At 41.2% G+C, this 20357-nt stretch overlaps 1 protein-coding gene across 2 annotated transcripts in view; it reads right to left on the bottom strand.

The window, feature by feature from the left end:
- Window positions 1-2559: 2559 nt before the first annotated feature.
- PBX3 (PBX homeobox 3) overlaps window positions 2560-20357 on the bottom strand; it is a 94192-nt gene continuing 76394 nt past the window's right edge. For both annotated transcript variants that reach the window (XM_038374818.2, XM_043498752.1), the window contains exons 4-8: window positions 19763-19898; window positions 10102-10267; window positions 8137-8249; window positions 7263-7352; window positions 2560-4094 (exon numbers count right to left, since the gene is read on the bottom strand). In XM_038374818.2, the coding sequence (XP_038230746.1) occupies window positions 4002-4094; window positions 7263-7352; window positions 8137-8249; window positions 10102-10267; window positions 19763-19898 (598 nt within the window). In that variant the 3' untranslated portion in view covers window positions 2560-4001. The remainder of the gene's footprint in view (window positions 4095-7262; window positions 7353-8136; window positions 8250-10101; window positions 10268-19762; window positions 19899-20357) is intronic.

Genomic DNA, 20357 nt, shown 5'->3' with positions numbered 1-20357 from the left:
CTGCTCTGCTCCAGAGGGTCTGAATGCAGGCTGGGCTTTCCAAAAACACCAACATGATTCAGCAGATTGTGCACCGTGGCCTAGTGGAAAAGCACAGAACTAGCACTGAGCATACCTAGGCTAGTCCAGGTTCTGCCCCTGAGACTGCTGGGCAGCCTTGGGCAAGTCACTGCCCTGCTATGTGGCTGTTTCACAATTTGCAAAATGGGGTTAATGATCCTACCCTCCTTCTGCAAAGCGCTTTGGGATCGACTAGTGGAGAGTGCTGTGTAAGAGCCAGGAGGTTTAGTGTTATTATTAAAAAGAAAAGGAGTACTTGTGGCACCTTAGAGACTAACAAATTTATTAGTCTCTAAGGTGCCACAAGTACTCCTTTTCTTTTTGCGAATACAGACTAACACAGCTGCTACTCTGAAACCTGTTATTATTAAGTTACATAGACCCCTTTGAAAATCTCAGTTGAGTCTTGCTCTGCAAGACCCCAGTACAAAGCAAATTGGCTGCAAAATGATCATCCGAGAGGAATATTAGGGTTAGGGTATGTCCGTCTCCATCTCAAGACATGAGGGCTTGATTCGCATTACACTAGTGTCCTTTTTCAATGCCATGACAGCACAAAGGGGCCCTCAAGTGGAGAATGCCCATTAGCATTCCCAAGTGACAGCCACCAGGCACTGATGAGACAATACTCCAAAGCCATTTTGGTTAGAAGAATTATCATTACTATGGACAGGTAAGAACCTGGACAAATGGCCTTAAGACATAACTGTTAAATAGCAACACTTCTGGGGAGCAAAGGAAGCCCTTCACCCCACACTCAGAGTATATGGCCCAGAGCACCAGAGAGGAGCCTCGGTGCTAATCAGAAAACTCAGCTCCATTTACAGGACCAATACGCTTTGGCCGAATTCTTACCAAAGTGATTATTACTCAGTTAGGCTTAGCCCAGCTCCTTCAGCATTTAGCTTCTAGGGAAAACACCAGACCATCCAAAGGCCTTTGTCTAATACTTGTCCTTTCAGGAAACCTTTCTGATGTGTGAGCAAGCCTCAAGGATAACATTTGTATTATTTGCCATGTAACCACGTGACTGTTTTCTACTATAAGGAAAGGCCAAATTGCACTTGTAATTCAAAGGACCCACAGCCTTAATGTTGTAAAGAAGTACTCTAATGATGCCCGATGGGCACAGGGCATGCAAGTGCGGCCCAAAGGTTGTTGATGGCCTTCCTATGAACCTCATCAGCGTATGACAGGTTTTTGCCTGTGGCCAGCAACGATGTGATCGAGATGGGGGACGTCTGTGTGTTCGTTACACTGCCTGAGCCTCCACTGACACACGCTCCATTTCAGACCCTATTTCCATGGAGTTACAGGAGGAACACAAGAGTGTGTTGCGTGTGAGAGCTCCATTACCACGTGTGTTGTTTCATTCTATTTCTTCAGCAAACAGGAGATCTTCTGAGGTCTGCAGACCCCCTTGCTCCAACTCTGATGAATGGGTAACGAATCCTTTGCAGAGGGTGGTATTTACTTATTTCTTTAAATGTGCCCTCTGTAGAAAAAGCAGCAATTGTGATTTCTAAAACTGATGAAGAGTGCACCAGTAATTGTGCATATGTGATAAACACAAAAGTTGTGTTGGCTGATGCACACGGGTGTCTGGAACAATGAAGAAGATAAATTGTGTTCACTGTGTTTTGGAGAGGAAACAAAGATACGTCACAAAATTACTTATCACTGTTGATAAGAAAAGCTGACCCACAAGCTAATTGAATCATGCAAATAATCATTTAGCTGACAAATCAACACCTATGGGCACAAGCAGCTGACTGAAAAGTAAATGTGATAGTCAACTATTTTACAGAGTTTGCATCTGCACTGCACCAACTCAGGATGAATAGTACAGCTAGTTATACCTTCTTTTGCCTAGATACACTAACTGAAATAGTAAGGTAGTTCTATTTATCAGAGACCATTTGGCGCAAGTGGTTAATGTTAATTTGATTTCCTGTGAGTCAATTTCCTTTGGATATAGTAAATAGGCTATTACCTGTTATTGACCTTTACTTTATTAACAATTTTTTTTGGAAAAGACTATATATATATATATATATATATATATATATAAACAAAACTGCTCATTTTAAGTCTTTATTATAAGGAAAAATATTTTTATAATCAAATTGCAGTTGTTAGCAGAGGTTATATTTTAAAAATTAATGCTAAATAAAGATCATAATTGAGAGTAAATAAGATGTTGCTTTTTAAATTTAGTCTAAAATATTTCCCCTTTCATGATCCTCGATTTGAACTGCCTGTTCCAGAACAGAGATGAAATGGTAAATCTCTGGTTATGAAATCTTTGACTAAAAAGATGTGGATATCTATCAGGATGTACTATGCCTAGAATTTCAACTATCCTTCAGGCAAGAGTGCACCACTAGCTCTTTGTATTTAAGAAATGCTGAACTCCTGCTTTATGAACACTCCTCCGTAAGTCTCTGACTTTATCTTTGATGGCTGACTCAAACTGAGCAGGAAGAAATTACATCAACATTTGATCATGAAAGCAAAAAGTTTATTCATGTTTGAAACTACATATAACTACCACGAGGAAGACTTTTCAATCCAGGGTGTAATCCAGTTAGAAAGTAACACGAAACGTTTTAATACATTAGAATCACTGCCACAAATTATTTTCATGACTCAATCAGTTTCAGAATCGCATACAATACAAAAGAGAGAAAGAAAGGGCCCCCTGTTATACAGGGCGAAATATACAGTACTGAATACTGAAATCTGTATGCATTACAATTAGTTGTTGTTTTTTGCGTGGATTAGTAACAAGATGAAGAACATTCAAAATGTTTCTCAGTATTTACAACAGTTTTACTGTTTTGTGTTAAACCTAAGACCCAATGTTTCCACTTTAGTTTTTTTAAAAGTTGCAAATGCAACCCTGATTTTTTTTAAAAGATTACAATGTACATTACATTTCAGGAGGGGAAACAAAGGGTTAATTACAAGATGCAAAAAGATAAGAAAGAGACAAACTACAGCGTGAGTATTGTTCAGAGGTAGTAAGTGAGCACTCTAAGCTACAGAACATGTTGAAATTCTATTGGTTTGTATGAGTTCGCATGAGGTAATAAAGCTGTGTTTTGATTGGTGAGATGTATAAATACTCTTTTGCTACACTATATACAACACTCCATATAATGGTGCCTTCCTTGTTTTTGTTGTTGTTACCAAGAGGACGTAGCAAGTCTTGGCAAATCCGTGTGCAGCACCTCGCTCGTACTGTAAAACCCCAGATCTTGGCTTCCACAAAAATAAGCAGCAAGTATCTTCATCTCTTAGAACAATTTATGTCCATTATTGAAATACAGAGAATAGATGCTGGTGCTCCCAGTTTCCAATCTAATTTATAAAACAATAGATCACAACAAAAATGTGACGAATAAGAATTCTTAAACACAACCACTGTTAACTGAAATAACTGAACAGCTCTTTTTATTCCAACTCTATAAGAGATATGAAAAGATTAAACACAATCAAAGTTTGTAATTCATTTAGGCTTTCCATGGAAATATGCAAGAAGTTAAATTTAGGTGGGGTGTTTCTTTGTGTCGGCTCTTGTTATTGAGGTTAAGCATATACTGAACTTTTACCCTTAAGGCCAAGTAATTGGCAACTGTTAGACCATCATTGTTAAAACAGCTGATAATAAATTATGATAAAATAGTTACAGGGCTATAAACAATGCTAAATCTTGGCCTAATTGGATAAAGTGCTTTTTAACATTGTGTGTTTTAAGTATAAATACAAATGATTATGATACCTTTAAAAAACAGATTTACCAAGTTTTCTAATAAGACAAGGTTTTACAGTAAAGCTGTAGGTGGTAGGCTACAAAAAAAATTCCTTTCTTTTTCTCCTGTTACTCTGAATGCGCTAATCAAGGCATCTCAGCTCAGGGAAAAAGTGTTGCTAGGAGATTAGTTAGAGGTATCAGAGTGCACACTTCCCGGCCCTTCTGTAGGGGAAGTCACAGAAGATGGAGTAGTTGCGTCCTGCCAGCCTCCATTAGCCTGAAAAGGGAAAAACAATTCAATTGATACAATTATGCATATTAATTACATCACACCATAGACAATAATAGCCTGGTGAAGCTGATGCTTAGGCAATGATGCACTAGGAAGGCCTGTTTCTTAAACTCCTTTTGGCTACAGGATTTAGGAAAGCAAAGAAACAGAAATGCACACAACAAGAGATATTAAACAATACACCCTGTACAGGAAAGGAGATAATACACCTTGTACAGGAAAGGAGATACTTTAAGCAAAGAGCAAGTTAGGATTTAGCAGCCTTTTGTTGAGGTGATGTGGTAAGGGTGACGTTAGGATTTCTGTAAAAATCATTCATGCTTTAATGAAGGACATCAGAGGAGATTTCCCTGATAGCTGAAAACTAAAGCTTCTCCCCCATTTTAGGCCTGAAAAAACTGTAGCTGCTCAGGAAATGGATGTTTTAACCTGGTTGATCGTCATTTCAGTTCCAAATGTTCCAAATTCCTTTTCATGCATGTCAGAGCCGTTTACTACCCAAGTTCTATTGGGGTAAATTCAGGCCTGAATTTCCTTCCAAATATGATCTCCCAGAGTAAAAATATACAAACAGGAGGGGGAAACGCTCTCTCCAGATCTGTTTTCCAATTATCTATAAACATAGCCCCTTTTTCAGAAGTTGCTCCATGTCTCCACATGCCCCTGACCCTCAGCGCATTAGACCTGCATCAGCAATAACAGTACTCAGAAACAAATTTGCCTTATGTCTTGGCCTATAGAGGCAATTGCTGAAATCAATGTCTGATCAAATTTCTGCTGTGGCAGACAGCTTGTCGCTACATATTTTGATGTCAGTCAAGAAGAGGGAGGCGCAAGCCTCGTGAGTGGGGGAATGCTGAGTGGAAGTGACGGGGCAGCCTGGCTTGGCACAGCAAGAGTGAGCCAGGCAGCCTCTCAGTGCTCGCGGCACAGAGTAGCCTTTGCAGGAATTCTTCCCCAAACAAACTGCCATCAAGGAAGGAAAGGTTACTGTATGCTAATTTATTGATGACGTGGTTCCTTACCAAAACCATCAGCCAGCACTCTTTAGTCACTTAGCTAGAACCTATGGCTTTAGCCAGTCAAATAATATATGCTCTGAAATTTTGACACACAAAAAAACAGTCGAGGTTGATGAATTTCGCTCTCTTTGCCTGCCCAGGTAATGTGAAATCTGCAGGTTTTTCACCCTGTTTCTAATAACCTTTCCTTGAGAATTCCCTACCATTCACCGTATTGATGGATTTTACATATAAAGCTCTTCCATCATCCACAAAAAAAGAAAATGCTTTATGGTTCAAACGAGGACAGAAAGAACAATAAATAATTATCCCCTATGCCGACGAACAACAACAAAGAGAGAACCTCTCATAATGACAAACTCAAGGGTTGGGTGTTTTTGTAAAAAATATGGAAATACTAACTTGCAATCACATTTGAGCTCAAACCCTAACGCATGGTTTAAAATACTTCAACAGCTCAGCTATGGATTCTGAATGTGCAAAATGTTGTTCTGAATGCAGAGGTACCATAGCTGCCTTATTTTTTTATTTTTTTTAAAGATACGAAAATCTACTTAGAGAAAGAAAAACTCTTGTGCAGATACGAGTCTAAAGATATTCCATCTGAAGTAAACATCATTCCTCTTTTATCCAAATTTATAAACAACAAATGTACAATATTTTTACTCAGCTTGGCAGCTGGAGAAGAGGTTGTCAGCAAGCATTCTTTTTTTCAAATAAATTAATCCTTACTCTGGTGGTTTGAGATTATGCACTGTATTATACAACAGCGCCTTATCAGGCCTCATCAGCGAAGATGGAATTCATGTCTGTAAAATGCTGCAGGCAATCACAGTTTCATATTTTATCATGTTGATAAGGATATCGCAAATTCTCTGAAGCATTTCAAAACACTTAAATGAAAAAGGAGAAATGCAACTAAAAGGCTTTTTATATGGTTTGTTGTGGGTTATTATGAGTTATTTATAAACCCAAAAAGAAAAATTTGACATTTCAAATGTAAAAGATTTGAGTATTTAATGGTACTTTTTTCCCTTTACAATTGAACGTCTTCAATCACATTTTAGATCATTAATATTTACTCTTACAGCAAGTGGAAACCCTAAAAAGGGGGGAAATCTCCAATTCTCACCCTAGCTGCAGTATTTCACATTTTGTTTCTCCATTTCCTCAAAATCTATTCTTTTCTGCAGGCTCTCTGATACCACTCACCAGTCCATAGGCTACTCTACATTTATTCCCAGCAATGGGTAGTGTTAACTGAGGAGGTGAGCATGGGATGGGGAGAAATGCTGTTTTCCTAGAGAATTAGCTCACTCTGGTATTTTAATGTCTTTGAAGGTGACGGAAAATGCCAGCCTCCTCTTTAGATCGTTTTTTAAAAATTCATTTAAAAAATCTAAACAAACAAATAAAAATGAAGCCAGGGTGAATGAAGCATGTTGGAAATGCAAAGATGAAATGATTTCCAGTGCAGCCTCCACTGAGATAGGGAGGTTCCTCTTGAGTTGTCTTTATCCATGCATCTGTCTCAATGGGGTATGAGATAGCTGCATTTTTTTTATAAGCACAGTGTGCCGATCACAGGGTCCAATCCAGAAAAGTGCTGAGCACCCTCAGCTCCCACTGATTTCAGTGGGAGTTTAGGGCACTCAGCACCTCCCAGGATCAGGTCCATAGATTTACCATCATCTGCTCACTACTTTCTAGTACAAAGGCCAAATATGTTTCTGGATCCCCCAAAGACGGGGGGGAAATAGCACCCTTGAAATGGCTATAAGTCTATTAAAGCAACGTTCTGAGATCTGATGGCAGGCAGTAACAAATTACATGGCCTTCTCAAGTCTCCGGGGGAGAGGGCACCTTCTCCAAGCATGAAAATAGGCAGAGAAGTCACATACATTTAACTTGTATCTCAGCTACAAAATACAAAATTGCAAACTGCCTATGCTCCTCACAATCTTCTCTCATCTCACTGAGACAAGTGGCTATACAAAGGGCAGTTTTGTCCCAACCCCAAATATGCATATAAAAATGCTATTTCAAGAGTCATTAATGCGCGTATTCATGACTGCATTTACCTGACCCTGTGCCTATGGCTCTCTGAACTATTGTTCCCAAGGGTACTCACATTTAAATTATGTGGGCTGTACAGTGACCCTCCTCCCAAGGCATCACTGTATCCTCCCGTCTGACTGATAACATGACGCAGGGTATCCACCTTTAAGTAAGAGGAAACAAAATTCATCATTCCACCCCATTAAAACATCATCACTTACAACAAGCAACATTTTGAATGATGTGCGCCAAAAGGGTTTAGCATCTTCTACGAAAGACAAATTTATCCATCAAGAATGACTGGCAGAATTTCAACAAATCTTTGCATGTTAAAACCCATATATCTTTGTTTCTCACACCAGCCAAACAATAACCTCCTCATAGCAATGCATCCGGTAAGTCCATCTTAAGTGCCTGCAGCAAACTGGTGTATATATCTATACATATGTATGTGTCTGCACGTATGTAAGTATATGTATAGACATATATACTGTGAATAAAATATGGAGTTAGCTCTGTCTGAATGGATTGGAACCGCACTTAAGAATGAACCATTCTTTAATAGCTCAGTTAGATATGTTCTGACATTTTTTTTAAAAAAAGGCCTTTATCCCAAAAATGAAACAAAGACATGTTTAAAAACAAATAAAAGGCAAATTGGTAGAATTTACAGGATCTATGAAAGTCAGATGCACCCAGTCCCACTCCATGAGCTCAAGCCAGAGCCGAATGCATTCACAAAGCTTAAAGTTTCAATCAGAAAAAAATCACTCTCTTTCCTTTATTTGTTATATTCAATGCTTGGATAATAATAGGCCACATTTAGGAATATGCAGCCTCAATTCTGCAGTGAGGCACAGAACATTTACTAGAGCCAGAGTAAGGTGGAATTTTTAGCCCAAACCCTACCCTGCTAGAAAGGCCCTAGTTTGGGGCATTTCTCCTACCTGTGATTGCACATTGGCTCCGACTTGGGACCCCTGGTAAGAATCCCCATTCAGACTCTGCATGTTCATGAACATGTCCCCAGAATTTGGGAGGTTAAAAGAACCAGAAGAACCTGGAAAGGAAAGAGTTAAGTAGCTGAATAACAGAGAGCTACAAATATATAACCCCAAAGCCCTCAAGGCAGGGGAAGATGAAGAAGAAAAGGAAACAAGAAGGAAAAATAGTGCATAACAGAGAATAAGTTTCATGACCCAAAACAAAGGCAAATTACCAATGACACAGAGCTAGACTGTGAGCCACACGGCTAAGGATACTGGTTGGCAGCCATTGCACCTGTGAGAAGCACTTTGGATGGAGATTCCTAGGCACAAACCAAATCAAGCAGCAAGATCAGGGCCTTTTCCTACACTCTGTGCCCTTGAGCTTCTTTTTAAACACCATTGCTACCACTCTGTTCCATCACATTAACTGTCATGAGAGACAACTGCCCTGGGAGCTACCGAAAAGCAGCACAACCCGTAGTCTAGCTCTCCATGTGGAAGAGCAACTCACTGTACAGTCGGATGTATTTAAAATAGAGTGCTTTTCTCTGCTGGAATTCTTTATCGTTAGGTGCTACTGCTAAATTCTCTGAGAAAAAAAACTTATTCTGAATGTGTTTAATGTCTCCTTGGGAAGAAAATGGCTGGTAATTGCCTATTAAGTTGATTTTTTTGCCATCAAAGTAAGAAACTTCTTTTTCCCCCCACTTATTCACTTTGTTTCCACAGAGAATTTTTCCATAGTAAGTTTTTAAAACATTCTCTACCGTTAAGTTACAGCAAAACCTTAGCTGCAAATAAGCATCAGAGTCGTCACTGCTCTGGTGGAGACCTTTGCTTTCTGGCCCCCAACAGAACTCCTTCCCCTTATAGACTCCTAGCTCAGTGCTTATCTCTACAACAGTGGTTCTCAACCAGGGGTATGTGTACCTCTGGGGGTACGCAGAGGTCGTCTAGGGGATACATCAACTCATCTAGATATTTGCCTAGTTTTACAATGGGCTACATAAAAAGCACTAGTGAAGTCAGGACAAACCAAAATTTCATACAGACAATGACTTGTTAGTACTGCTCTGTATACTATACAATGAAATGTAGGTTCAATATTTATATTCTTATATATTTTATAATTATATGGTAAAAATGAGAAAGTCAGCAATTTTTCAATAACAGAGCAGTGTGACACTTTTGTATTTTAATGTCTGATTTTGTAAGCAAGTAGTTTTTAGGTGAGCTGAAACTTGGGAGTACACAAGAGAAATCAGAGCCCTGAAAGGGGTACAGTAGTGTGGAGAGGTTGAGAACCACTGCTCTACAATAAGCAGACAACACATTAGTAAGAAATTTCTAAAAGACTGTAAATGAACAAAATATACCTCAGATACAAGTTTTATATACAATATTAATTCATTTCAAGCAGCCCAGCATTTAAAGTCCAATTAGTGTGAAGCAGAATGTAAATATTCCCCTCTACACCATTTCATTCCTAATCAACATTTCAAGCCTTCAACACTGTGTTGAACAGCCATGAAGTTCTGCCTGGCTTCTTCTTTAATTGGGGGAGAAAACACTGCCGGAACAGCTACAGGAAAAGGAAATTGCCAAAAGGCTGACCCTGGCAGTGACACGTTCATTTTATGGATTAAGACTGGGGTTCTCAGAAGTGCTCCGCATTAGCCTGACTCCATTCTCATTGAAGTCAACTGGCCTTTTACCATTGATATTAATGGGATGGTTAAACCAACACCCAACATTTCTTAGAAATCCCACTCTACATTCTTAAATGATGCCATGGCTAAGTCTGGCTGAGGAATACTGCAACATTCTGAACCAAACCAAATTCACTGCAAATCCTTCCCACTTGGCTTTTCAGGATGCTTTCATTTACTGGGCTAAGTGAATGAAAAAGCTCCTGGTACGTACCAGAGTTTGGTGTGGTGGGGGAGTTTGTCTGGTTATTCTGGACAGCTGCTGCCACGGCGTGTGCTGCAGTCACAGCTGTTTTTGCAGCATAAAGATTGGCTTCTTCCTGAAACTTCCCTATATTCTTCTTGTACCTGATTCTCTTATTGCCAAACCAGTTGGATACCTGTTGGTTGGGAGGAGAAAAAGGGGAAAATAGTCAAGCCTCTGATAGCGTTCAGCAGGAAGAGGTATGATCGCTTCCAAATGTCAAGTTTGGGTCCTTCAAATACACAATTCCCAGCCTTCAATCGAATATCCACTGGGTACTTAGACTAATTAAGCAATAATCAAGGATCAGTTGAATATTATTATAGATATGAGCATGAAATGGTTCAGTTTGTCTCTTGGCAAAACTAATACACAAGGGGTTACTCTTATGACAACATGCATCTTGGAGTTTGCTGTGCAGTTAGCATGGTTTTGCCTACTGTTAATAACAAGACATTTGTCAAACAGATGAACACTAGACCCCAAAAGCCACTGAAGGGAAATAAAGGTAACATTTGATTAAGTGAAAGACAGAGAGAGCTGGAAATGAGTGCAATTGTTCTTTATTTTTGGGCTGGAACAACCTTGGCAGCCCTACAGCTAGAATCATGTTTGGTCTGCTGAAAATGAAAGGAACAATATAAATCAATAATGGATGAAAAGTTACTTTGTCATCTCCCTTTGAAGATACTGCATGGATGCCAAGATGGCTGATAAGGCTCTAACTATTAACCCATGCAAAGGTCATGGCTGGAGCAGCTTAAACAAAGTCACTAAGAAATCATACAAACTTTTCTAATTTCAGCCCTTAGAATAAAGTTCTTAATTAATAATCACAGTTCATTACATATGTGGCATACAGTGCCATCAAGAAAATGCCTTGTTCCATGAACAAAGCTATTTGTACTGTATTCATGCCAAGACACTCTGCAATATAATTCTAAAAGGAAACGGGTCCCTAACAATGCAAATCTGACATTTACAAGATCACATGGCAGTAGCTGATGTGAACACTGCCATGTTCACTTAAAACATTCAACTTCTGGATTTCACCCCATTATACTCTCTGCATGTCCTTTGTTTAGTTATGAAAAGATTATTGCAACTTTGTAGTCACAGATAAACAACAGTTATCGCTGTCTGATGATTTCAAAACATATTCAAAAACTAAATTTCTCAGATGATCATTACTTTATGACACTAATGCCTAGAGGTCTGGAACAAAATCAGGGCCCCATTGTCCTGCACTTTGTACAAACACAAAGTAAGAGACAGCCCCCACCCCAAGAGCTTATGCTCCAAACAGACAAGATAGGAAAAGGGTGGGAGCAAGGGAGTATATTATTACTATTGCTCTCATTGTACAGATGGGGAACTGAGGCACAGAGAAATTTTCTCCCAAGGTTACCCCGGCAGTCTGTGGTCTTGTGGTCAAGGTAGCAAACTAGGTCTCAAGGGACCCTAATTCAATTCCCTGCTTGCCAAACTCCCTCCCTTCCCTTGGATGGAAAGCCAGACTAGCAATAGCATGTGGAAATTTTACTCCTGGTCTTTGTCCACATCCAAGCCCCATCAGTAGTGGCTGCAAGTCTGGCTGCTGTTTGGAGGCCTATGCACAACCGAAAGATACTCAAAATCCAACCCGCTGAATTCACAGTCACTGGCACTCCCATAAAGGAAGATATTCCCTACCCAGGGAATAAGAGTTTTTGTCCTTTTCAGAAAACAACAGTTACCGATCAACAGAAATCTACCAATTTTCCATTTTTGGACAAGGCTGAGTCTGTTTTAGAAGAAGGTCTTTTCAGAGCAAACCCTGTAAGGACAGACATGGAGTTGCATGACAACACAGGGCTTAGGTGCTCATGAAGGCTTGTTTGGTGGACTCTGCTGTATCCCTAGATGCATGCCTTCTCCTGCCTGCCATTCCATGAATCATATGGACTGCAGTCAGGTCTGTTTTTTATTTCCATTTGCTTGCTAGGGGCCCACTGTCCAACAGAGTCCAACACCCACTGAAATCATTTTGAGTCTTTTAACTGACATCAACGGATCTTGGAGCAGTGCCTTAAACTTCTAACTCCTGTTTCCATGATGCCAGATATGGAGTCATGACCATCAGCTGATGCTGTGCTTGGTTTTGTTTGTTTGTTTGTTTGTTTTTAAATGACCATGTGGAACATCTCTTGACACAGAGGAAATAATACCCTTCTGTACAGACACAGGAACCCTGCACAGCTCCTTCCCTCTCATAAAAAGAAACAGAAATTACCAGGAATTGTACTTCTGCCTGGCACACTGTATGATATGGATATAAGTGACTACAGCTCTTGAATGCTATTCAATTTAACATGACAACACATGTAACAAGCAGAACACAGCTGTATTGTATAGCTTGATAAGGCAACCTGGTTATACAGAGAAGATTAAAAAATGCCAAAATTATATACCGTACAGCGGGAATTTAAGATAATTAATGAAAAGCCTCCAGCTTTAAATGTAATAAGGAAAGTGTGCCTTATACTTTCTTTTCCCTGGACAATACTCCATTGTATTCTATATATTGCACTTAATATTACCTTGTCAGTCAGGGAAGCAATAATACATTAATGAAACCCAGCAAATAATTATTGTAGACAATCAGATTAGAGCTTTATTAACGGTTTCATAATTGAGGAATCTCTGTACATCAACAGTATTGTCCGAGGATGTGTAAGAACCCTCTGTTTATGCACACCTCTAGACCAATCAAACAGCCATCACTAATAAAGGTTTATTTAATTCTCACAGTAAAATTTTAATATCACCAGCAGCCTGGGGAAGCCTCAGCGAGTGGATTTGCTTGACATCAGATCGTTTCCATTCTGCTAGTCCCAATACTTCTTAATCTTTAATATCAAGGCAATTAAAATTAATGGCCACTCATCCAAAGCCACTGTGGGCAGTGTTTCCTTGACATCAATTGTTTGATGGGATTACCTAGAGGTTAAACTAACAAGCAAGGTTTAATTGGAAGCAATGAAAGGAGCAGCGATCATATGTTATGTTTAACCTGCATACCACATCTAAATGAATATCTAAAAAATGTTAAACTATTTCTCAAATTAAAATCTGCGCTCAACACTTGGGTTAGGGCTTCACCAGACACCCCAGGAAAAGTCTGTTTCTGACGCTCAGATCAGAATTCATGTATCTATCTCACCAACCCCACCCACGGATTGTTTTAGAAAATCCTTCATCAAATAAATTTGCAGCTGAGCTGTAGTGGAGTCAGGCGCTTGCAGTGGCTTGCAGTCTAGAGACGCTAATAAACCTATGTCTTGGCCACACATGGACAAACAGACATGTGGACAGAACAATGGGGGGGTCAAGAGGGGTGAGCCTACAGAGCAAGTGAATACGAGTAGGCACATCAGTTGGGAGCATGTGGATAACAGGGCCCTGCTCCCACTTTCCTCCAGCTGCTGTGATTTCATCGTTTCCAGGCACTGGAATCAGTCAGGCCCTTGGTGGTGGTGGATGCTGCACAGGCTCTGAGGGCAGTACAGGCCAGGGATCTCTCTTAGCCAGGCTTTCAGCTGGTTTCATGGTGCTCGTGTTTGTCTGGGTCAGCTGTGTTAATCCCAGGGCTCACTTAGGGGCTTGAGCACCTGCAGCTCCCACTGGAATCAGGGTTTAACTCTTCTCCCTCCAGCTCAGTGACTATCTGCCTCCCACCCCATGGGAAAGGGCATGTGCCACAGAGGCTTCACCTCTGCTCGGGGCCCCTTCTGGCTGCAGCTTTTCCTAGCGCACCTGGGCTGCTTTCCAGCTCCCGCTCCTCCTCTCTGGATTTAGGAGAGGTTGGAAAATGCTGATCTGCAGCTGAACCCTTGGAAGCTGGCGGTAGGAGCAGCAGAGGCTGGTGATCCCTGGAAAGCAGAACTCCAGCACTGACCAAGAGAGAGCTCCCAATGGCAGCATCAGCTGTTCACAGCACACCGCATAAAGTCAGGCCTGGCAGCAAGCTGGGGAAATCACAGCAATCTGGGGCTGCAGGCACACCCCTGCATGGGATCTGCTGTGACTCCACCTGGGTAGACACACACCAGGCTCTCACTGGAACTGCAGTGGTCAGCGGGTGAGGGGAGGCCTCTTTCAGAACAAGGGATGTTGGCGTTAACACCCATGCAGTAGTTCACACCTCTCAGAGCTATAGTTTCAGGCAGTCTTCAGACTCAGGCAGACGTCTTTGCATCGGTTATGCTTGGTTTGTATTTTCGAGCTTTTCTTTACAAACATGTGAGGCTAGAGCCTCACTTCATTTCATTACATGACATCTGAGATTCTGACGTAATCACTTGACTCCTGGAGCTGGGGCCCTACTCATGGGCATAGAATGGCTATGCCTTAATACAGCCCTGACTGTCATCTCATGCTCTCTGTCTCAGCCTATTTGGAGGAGGGGGAGGCACTTTCAAAGTGCCTGCTACAGGAAACCTGCTACAGGAAACATCATTCAAAGATTGCTTGAAAGGCCTCACAGTGACTCACGGACAAACATGTCAGTGGATATTAGGAACAGAGGGAAGTTTGAACACTTTGGATCTGTTCTGTGGTATCCGGGAATCACTGACCCAGGGAGGAGAATCCCATGACATGTATGAAATTGTTTCCAATGAGTGAATAAAGGTTTTCCTATCCAGTGAGACCATTAAAAATTCCCATTCGCTGCTCCACATAATATAATTGGCTTCCTTGTCTCCCTGCACTCAGAACAGCGGATACTCCAATGCCACGCGGGGGTGTCTATACATACAGCTGGGCACCCAGTGCTAGAGGTTCCCGTGATGCGGGAAGATCAGTAAACACTTCAGTTTAAGATGAGAGAACCTTTCGTCTGAGCAGGTGGGTGCATGACGTACTCCACAGCTTAGCCTGAAATCAGGAGTTTCCATATTGCAACCCTCTGTGCTCTTCTAGAAGGGGGTATATTTTAGACTTCGTTTATGATGCTGCTAAGACATTCCTGGTCACCAGAATTACTCTCTTCACGCTCATTTAATGTCCACCTCAGAGCAGTGGGCACGCACAGGAACAGTGGCTCCTTGCAGCGAGCTCACCGTGAAGGTCAGCAGGGATCTATGCCATTCGAAACACTGTGCCTCACCCCTGCTACAAGCGGCAGTAACTGTTACACGGCAGCATGAGGGCCTCAGTTAGCAGCTCAAGTCTTGGCAGGATGGGCCCTGGGACTGGCCCAGATGCAGGCAGCATTTAATGGTACAGGGTAGAGATCAGGAGAGTTGCGGAAGCAGGGCTAGCCCATAGAAAGCCACCACAGATCACAGGCTGGTCAACACTGCCCACTGTTCCCCCTCCACAGGGGACAATGTGTGTGTGTGTGTGTTGGGGGGGGCGCTCAGACCTGCCCTCCCCTCCATGCCTGGTAAAGTTGTGTGGCCAGCCAGATTGCGCACCAGACTAGGAGTCAGGAGACCTGCATTCTAGTTTTGCCTGTGCCACCGGCCTTCTACGTGACCGTGGGCAGGTCACTTCCCTGCTCTGTGCCTCAGTTTCACCATCTCAAAAATAGAGATAATGGCACTGAACTCTTCTGAAATCTGCAGATGCAGGGCTAGATGATATTATTAGAGAATGAAATAATCACAAAGAAACACCAAGCTCCGAAGCCGAGGATGCCCTTCTCAAATGGAGAACTCTCGGGCACCTGGCTGAGGGCCAGCAGAGAAGTGGTACAAACAAAAAAGAAATGTTCTCAGGCCGGGGTGCCCGGGTGGCTAGTGAAGCAGCAGGTTGGGAACCCCAGCACCTCTTGGCTCTCCAGACTTTGCAATTTCCCAAACTGTTATAGGTTGTCTCAAACATAAGCTGCTTAGTAGCACATTTGTCATTAAAACAAACTCTCTTCACATAAAAAAAAAAAAAAGAACATCTTTCTCCTCCTGATCACGGAAGGCCAATTAATTAATTGGGCTTAATTGTATATTACATTTCAAACAATACTGTTGCACTTATTTATCATGTTAATTACAACGTTGTTAAAAAAAAGACAATAAATTATTACTTAAATCATCAAGATGCATAACTGCAGGGTTTGGTATGGCGTGGGCATGCCTTGCTTCCCTGCACATGCTATTTCCACAGGACAGGTCAGCGTTTGTTCTGTGAAAGAAGCAGCTGACAGTGAAGTGTCATTACTGAAATTAGTAAACTGAACATTTATGCACCACAAAGCACAAAATATTTTCCATTGTGTTTCCACATGCTTATTGGCCGTGCACACTTCATGGACTGTACCTAATTAAATGTAACAGATTATGAAATTTTGAAATTATATATGGAGTATTTATGGTGCATGTTGCATGGTTAATAGTTTCATATTTCTACCTCTAGAAACTATTTTTTCATATTCACCTTTTTTATTTACATTTATTTGCATCCAATTTGAAGGCAGAGATAAGAGCCCATAAATCCTTGGCTCTTAATTTTAATGTGTTTGCAAAAAATAAAATAAAATAAAGATCTTTTAAAACAGAATGCAGAGGTTGGCTTTCAATTCCTTTGTATTTACATTGATTCAGTTTTTATTTTAAATATACATTCTTGTTAAGCACATTTTTCTTTTCTTTGAAGCAGTAAAAAATTTTACTACCATAATCCACTGACCAGCTTTCACCAACGACTATGCCCTAAGTATGTCTGATAGACTGATTGGCATTCATGACACCTGAAAGAGGCTCATCTGCAAAAGTATAGAACATCAGCTTTGCATCCAGAGTAGGTAAAGAACAGATGATAGTTTATCTCCCCCAAACACATGCTGATCGGATAGTTCTAAATTATAGCTGACGATATTCTCTGCTAAGGACACTTTTTTCTAAATTACCTTTCCCGCACTCTTGAACTATGAACACTAACACCTAATACAATTTCATTTTTGTATTTATGTATTTCTTGAAAAACTTGCTCTACATATTATTTTATACACTGATATCAAACCTGAAACCATTTATCTCCCATCTGCACCTACATGTATCTGGGAGCCTAATCCACTTCTTTGCAGCTCAGGGAAGCTCCACCAGCCGCATGATTTACAGTGAGTGGCGCAATCCAGGGAGTTACTTGCAACAGGCTCCAGTGGAGATCTGCAGAGCAGTGCTAAGATCAGCAATTCGTCATTGTGCATTCGCCATTGTGCATTTTGATGCTAGGTAATAATGGAGGGGCAAATCCCAGTCCTGTGCTATGCCCGAGTGAATGGGTTTGGTGTTAGGCGTTCCATACAGTCCTGCTCCATGGCACACAGAGGAAACACACCCCATGCATGTCTCTTGCCATCACAAAGCAGAACCTCGTTGGTTTAGAAGCACGCAGGGCCCTCGGCAGCAGTGCAGCATCAGAGAACAAGGACAGGGAAACGAGAACCTGAAGAGTCTTTCTACAGTTTTCCTTAATTTAGAAAGTTTTCAGAGCAAAATGGAGACAAAGACAAAGGCTAGTTCTGACTCATCTTTGCTAATCAGAAATGGAGGGGTGAGAAATTTGTTGCGTCCCTACACTAGTAGCTGTACCTGGTCCTAAGCACCAACATTTACTGCCCAGATAAATGTGCACATTCTAAAGAGACTGTTTGCTATTGGGCTGGGGAGGGGGAATCAAGAAACAGAGGGATTTAGAACCTGATTCCCTTTGGCGCTATATTTATGATGTAATGTGGTTTTCTGAGTCTTGGATTTCTTTTGGTGTATCCAAAGTCAACTAAGAATTACTAAACATTATAGAGTTGGGTGTCTTTTTTTAGACTAGGTTCCTACTTAAATCTACCATAAAGCACCTGAAAATGCCACAGTTTCACTGGAGACCTGTAAACTACATTTCAAATCGTGTCTTAATTATAAAGCTAAAGGTTGATCCAGAGGTTATGTCGCTAATAATGCCAATTCTGGAGCCTGCAATCATTAATACTTAACACATTAACCTCAGGCATTGCTCCTTTAAATTTATAATGACTTGAAATATTGATAAGTAAAGCTGATTGGAAATAGAGGGAGTTGGTATCTCAGCCTTCAGTAGTAAGAGACAGACTTGCTGTAAAATTTAGAAACTATTGTTACACTTACTTTCCTGAGAGCCAAGTCCCAACCTTTCCCAAAATACGGGGCCAGCCTTGCTGAGAGAGGATTCTGGCACTCTACCAAATGTACATGCCATAAAAAAATGCAAAGTATTACTTTTCTTTTTAAAATGGCTGGTGCAGTAAAGAATAAATGAAAGCTCTGTGTAACAGTGTGTCCATGACTGGAAAGTTATTGCAGGAGAACAGTCTCAAGCGGTTAGACACAGTCTGGCTCATATAAGAAGCAAAGACCTGGCATAGCAGAGGTGTTTGTTTCTGAGGCAGGAGACACTGTTTCTGGTGCACTATTTTATTGCAGTGACATTGCTGATAGACCAACTGACTGAAAGAAGGGAATTGTTTTGCCTAAAACACTTTGGTGCAATGCAGCAATAATTGTCACTGTCCTGTGATTGAAAAGTTGTATTCTGATTGGGTTAGAGAAGAGACTCCTTAAAGGCTTCAACTAATCAGAGAAAATCTGATCCATAAAAATAATTATATATTTGTCAATAAACTGGCCCTTCACTGAATTAACATTAAGTTTTAATGAATGTATTGCTGACAATGAGAGATGAACCATCTAAAGATCTGATTGGCACACACAGATTGTATATGTTGTAATGCTGAATAGCTGGTTACATGTATTCACTGTATTTATTCATTTTACTGCATCCTAAAGGAAGCCAGGCCCTTCATAGGCCCAAAAGAAAGTCATGATCCCTGCCCCAAAGAGCTTGCAATCACATTTCCCATCTATCTGCCACCTTTTTACATGTATGTTTCAGAGACATTAACTTTTATGTTCACAAAGGAGGACATTGGGCAAGGGCTACTGGATTGCCCTGGAGAGCTTTCAAAGGACATTGGAATGCATCTTCCACTGTAGCTGAGAAAAGGCACAGACTGGCGAGTGGGTGGGCAGATACTCAGAAGAGCCAGGCACTGCATGGATAGAGAGCCACCTGCCTTTTCCCACTGAATTCCCACATTCCCATAGCCAGGACTCTTGTGCATCAGCAAAGCAACAGTATCCATCTAGATAGTCCTACACATTAGAGCCAGCAGACACTGATCAGAGCCACTGCACTTGCTACTTCCTGAACCTATGCAAATGTTACCCCTTACCCTCTGTGAAACATGTTTGCTTTCAAAGGAAAGGAGCAGCACCCTATGGAAGGTGTGTCTGGTCAAAACCATGAGTGATCACGGGGTAGACATGTCTACTTAAACAACGAGGAGTCCAATGGCACCTTAAAGACTAACGGATTTATTTGGCATCTGAAGAAGTGGAGTTTTTGCCCACGAAAGCTTATGCCCAAATAAATCCATTAGTCTTTAAGGTGCCACTGGACTCCTCGTTGTTTTTGTGGATACAGACTAACACGGCTACCCTTCTGATACATGTCTACTTGGTGTCGTATTCTCAAATCTTAAGAGGGCTCAGCCTTGCCAGGCAAGGGATGGCGCTGGCAGGTGATGGCAATGCTGACAACATGAGCTTCATCTTACCTGTGATACTGTGATGCTGCATTTCTTTGCCAGCTCCTCTTTGGCTTCTTCACTGGGGTAGGGATTACTGAGGTGGGAGTAAAAATACTCGTTCAAGATTTCTGTGGCTTGTTTACTGAAGTTACGCCTTTTCCGTCTGAAATGAGAAAAGAAATGCATTGCTGATACAGATGTTAACAGAAGTCTACAGGAGGCTCTGTTCAGGATAAAACCTCCTTTACTTCCTACATACATACCAGTCTGTATGCAACACACTTATCACTCAGCTGAGCACCATATCTCACTGGCATCTTACAATCCACACACTGGCCCTGCCTCTTCCCCCACTCACATCAAGGGGAGTTTTGCCATTGACTTCCATGGCATCATGATCTGACCCAAGTTATTCTTGGCACCATGCTGAAAAATTTATAATCATTGTGGTTACATGTTGATTCTCAAACATTAACTATACTTAAAATGGTCAAGGAAGGCATTCAGTCTTTGCTCAGTATCATGTCACTACGCTGTCTGCAGTACTTCATCCTTAGCTGGGCATGCCTTGTTTGGGGCACCCCAATATTATGGCAACGAGTGCAGTGGCAAAAAAATAATA

Source organism: Dermochelys coriacea, chromosome 16, assembly GCF_009764565.3.
Source record: "Dermochelys coriacea isolate rDerCor1 chromosome 16, rDerCor1.pri.v4, whole genome shotgun sequence".
Lineage (NCBI taxonomy): Eukaryota > Metazoa > Chordata > Testudines > Dermochelyidae > Dermochelys > Dermochelys coriacea.
The sequence above is the reverse complement of the archived record's forward strand: the minus strand, read 5'-3'. Positions and strand labels throughout refer to the sequence as shown.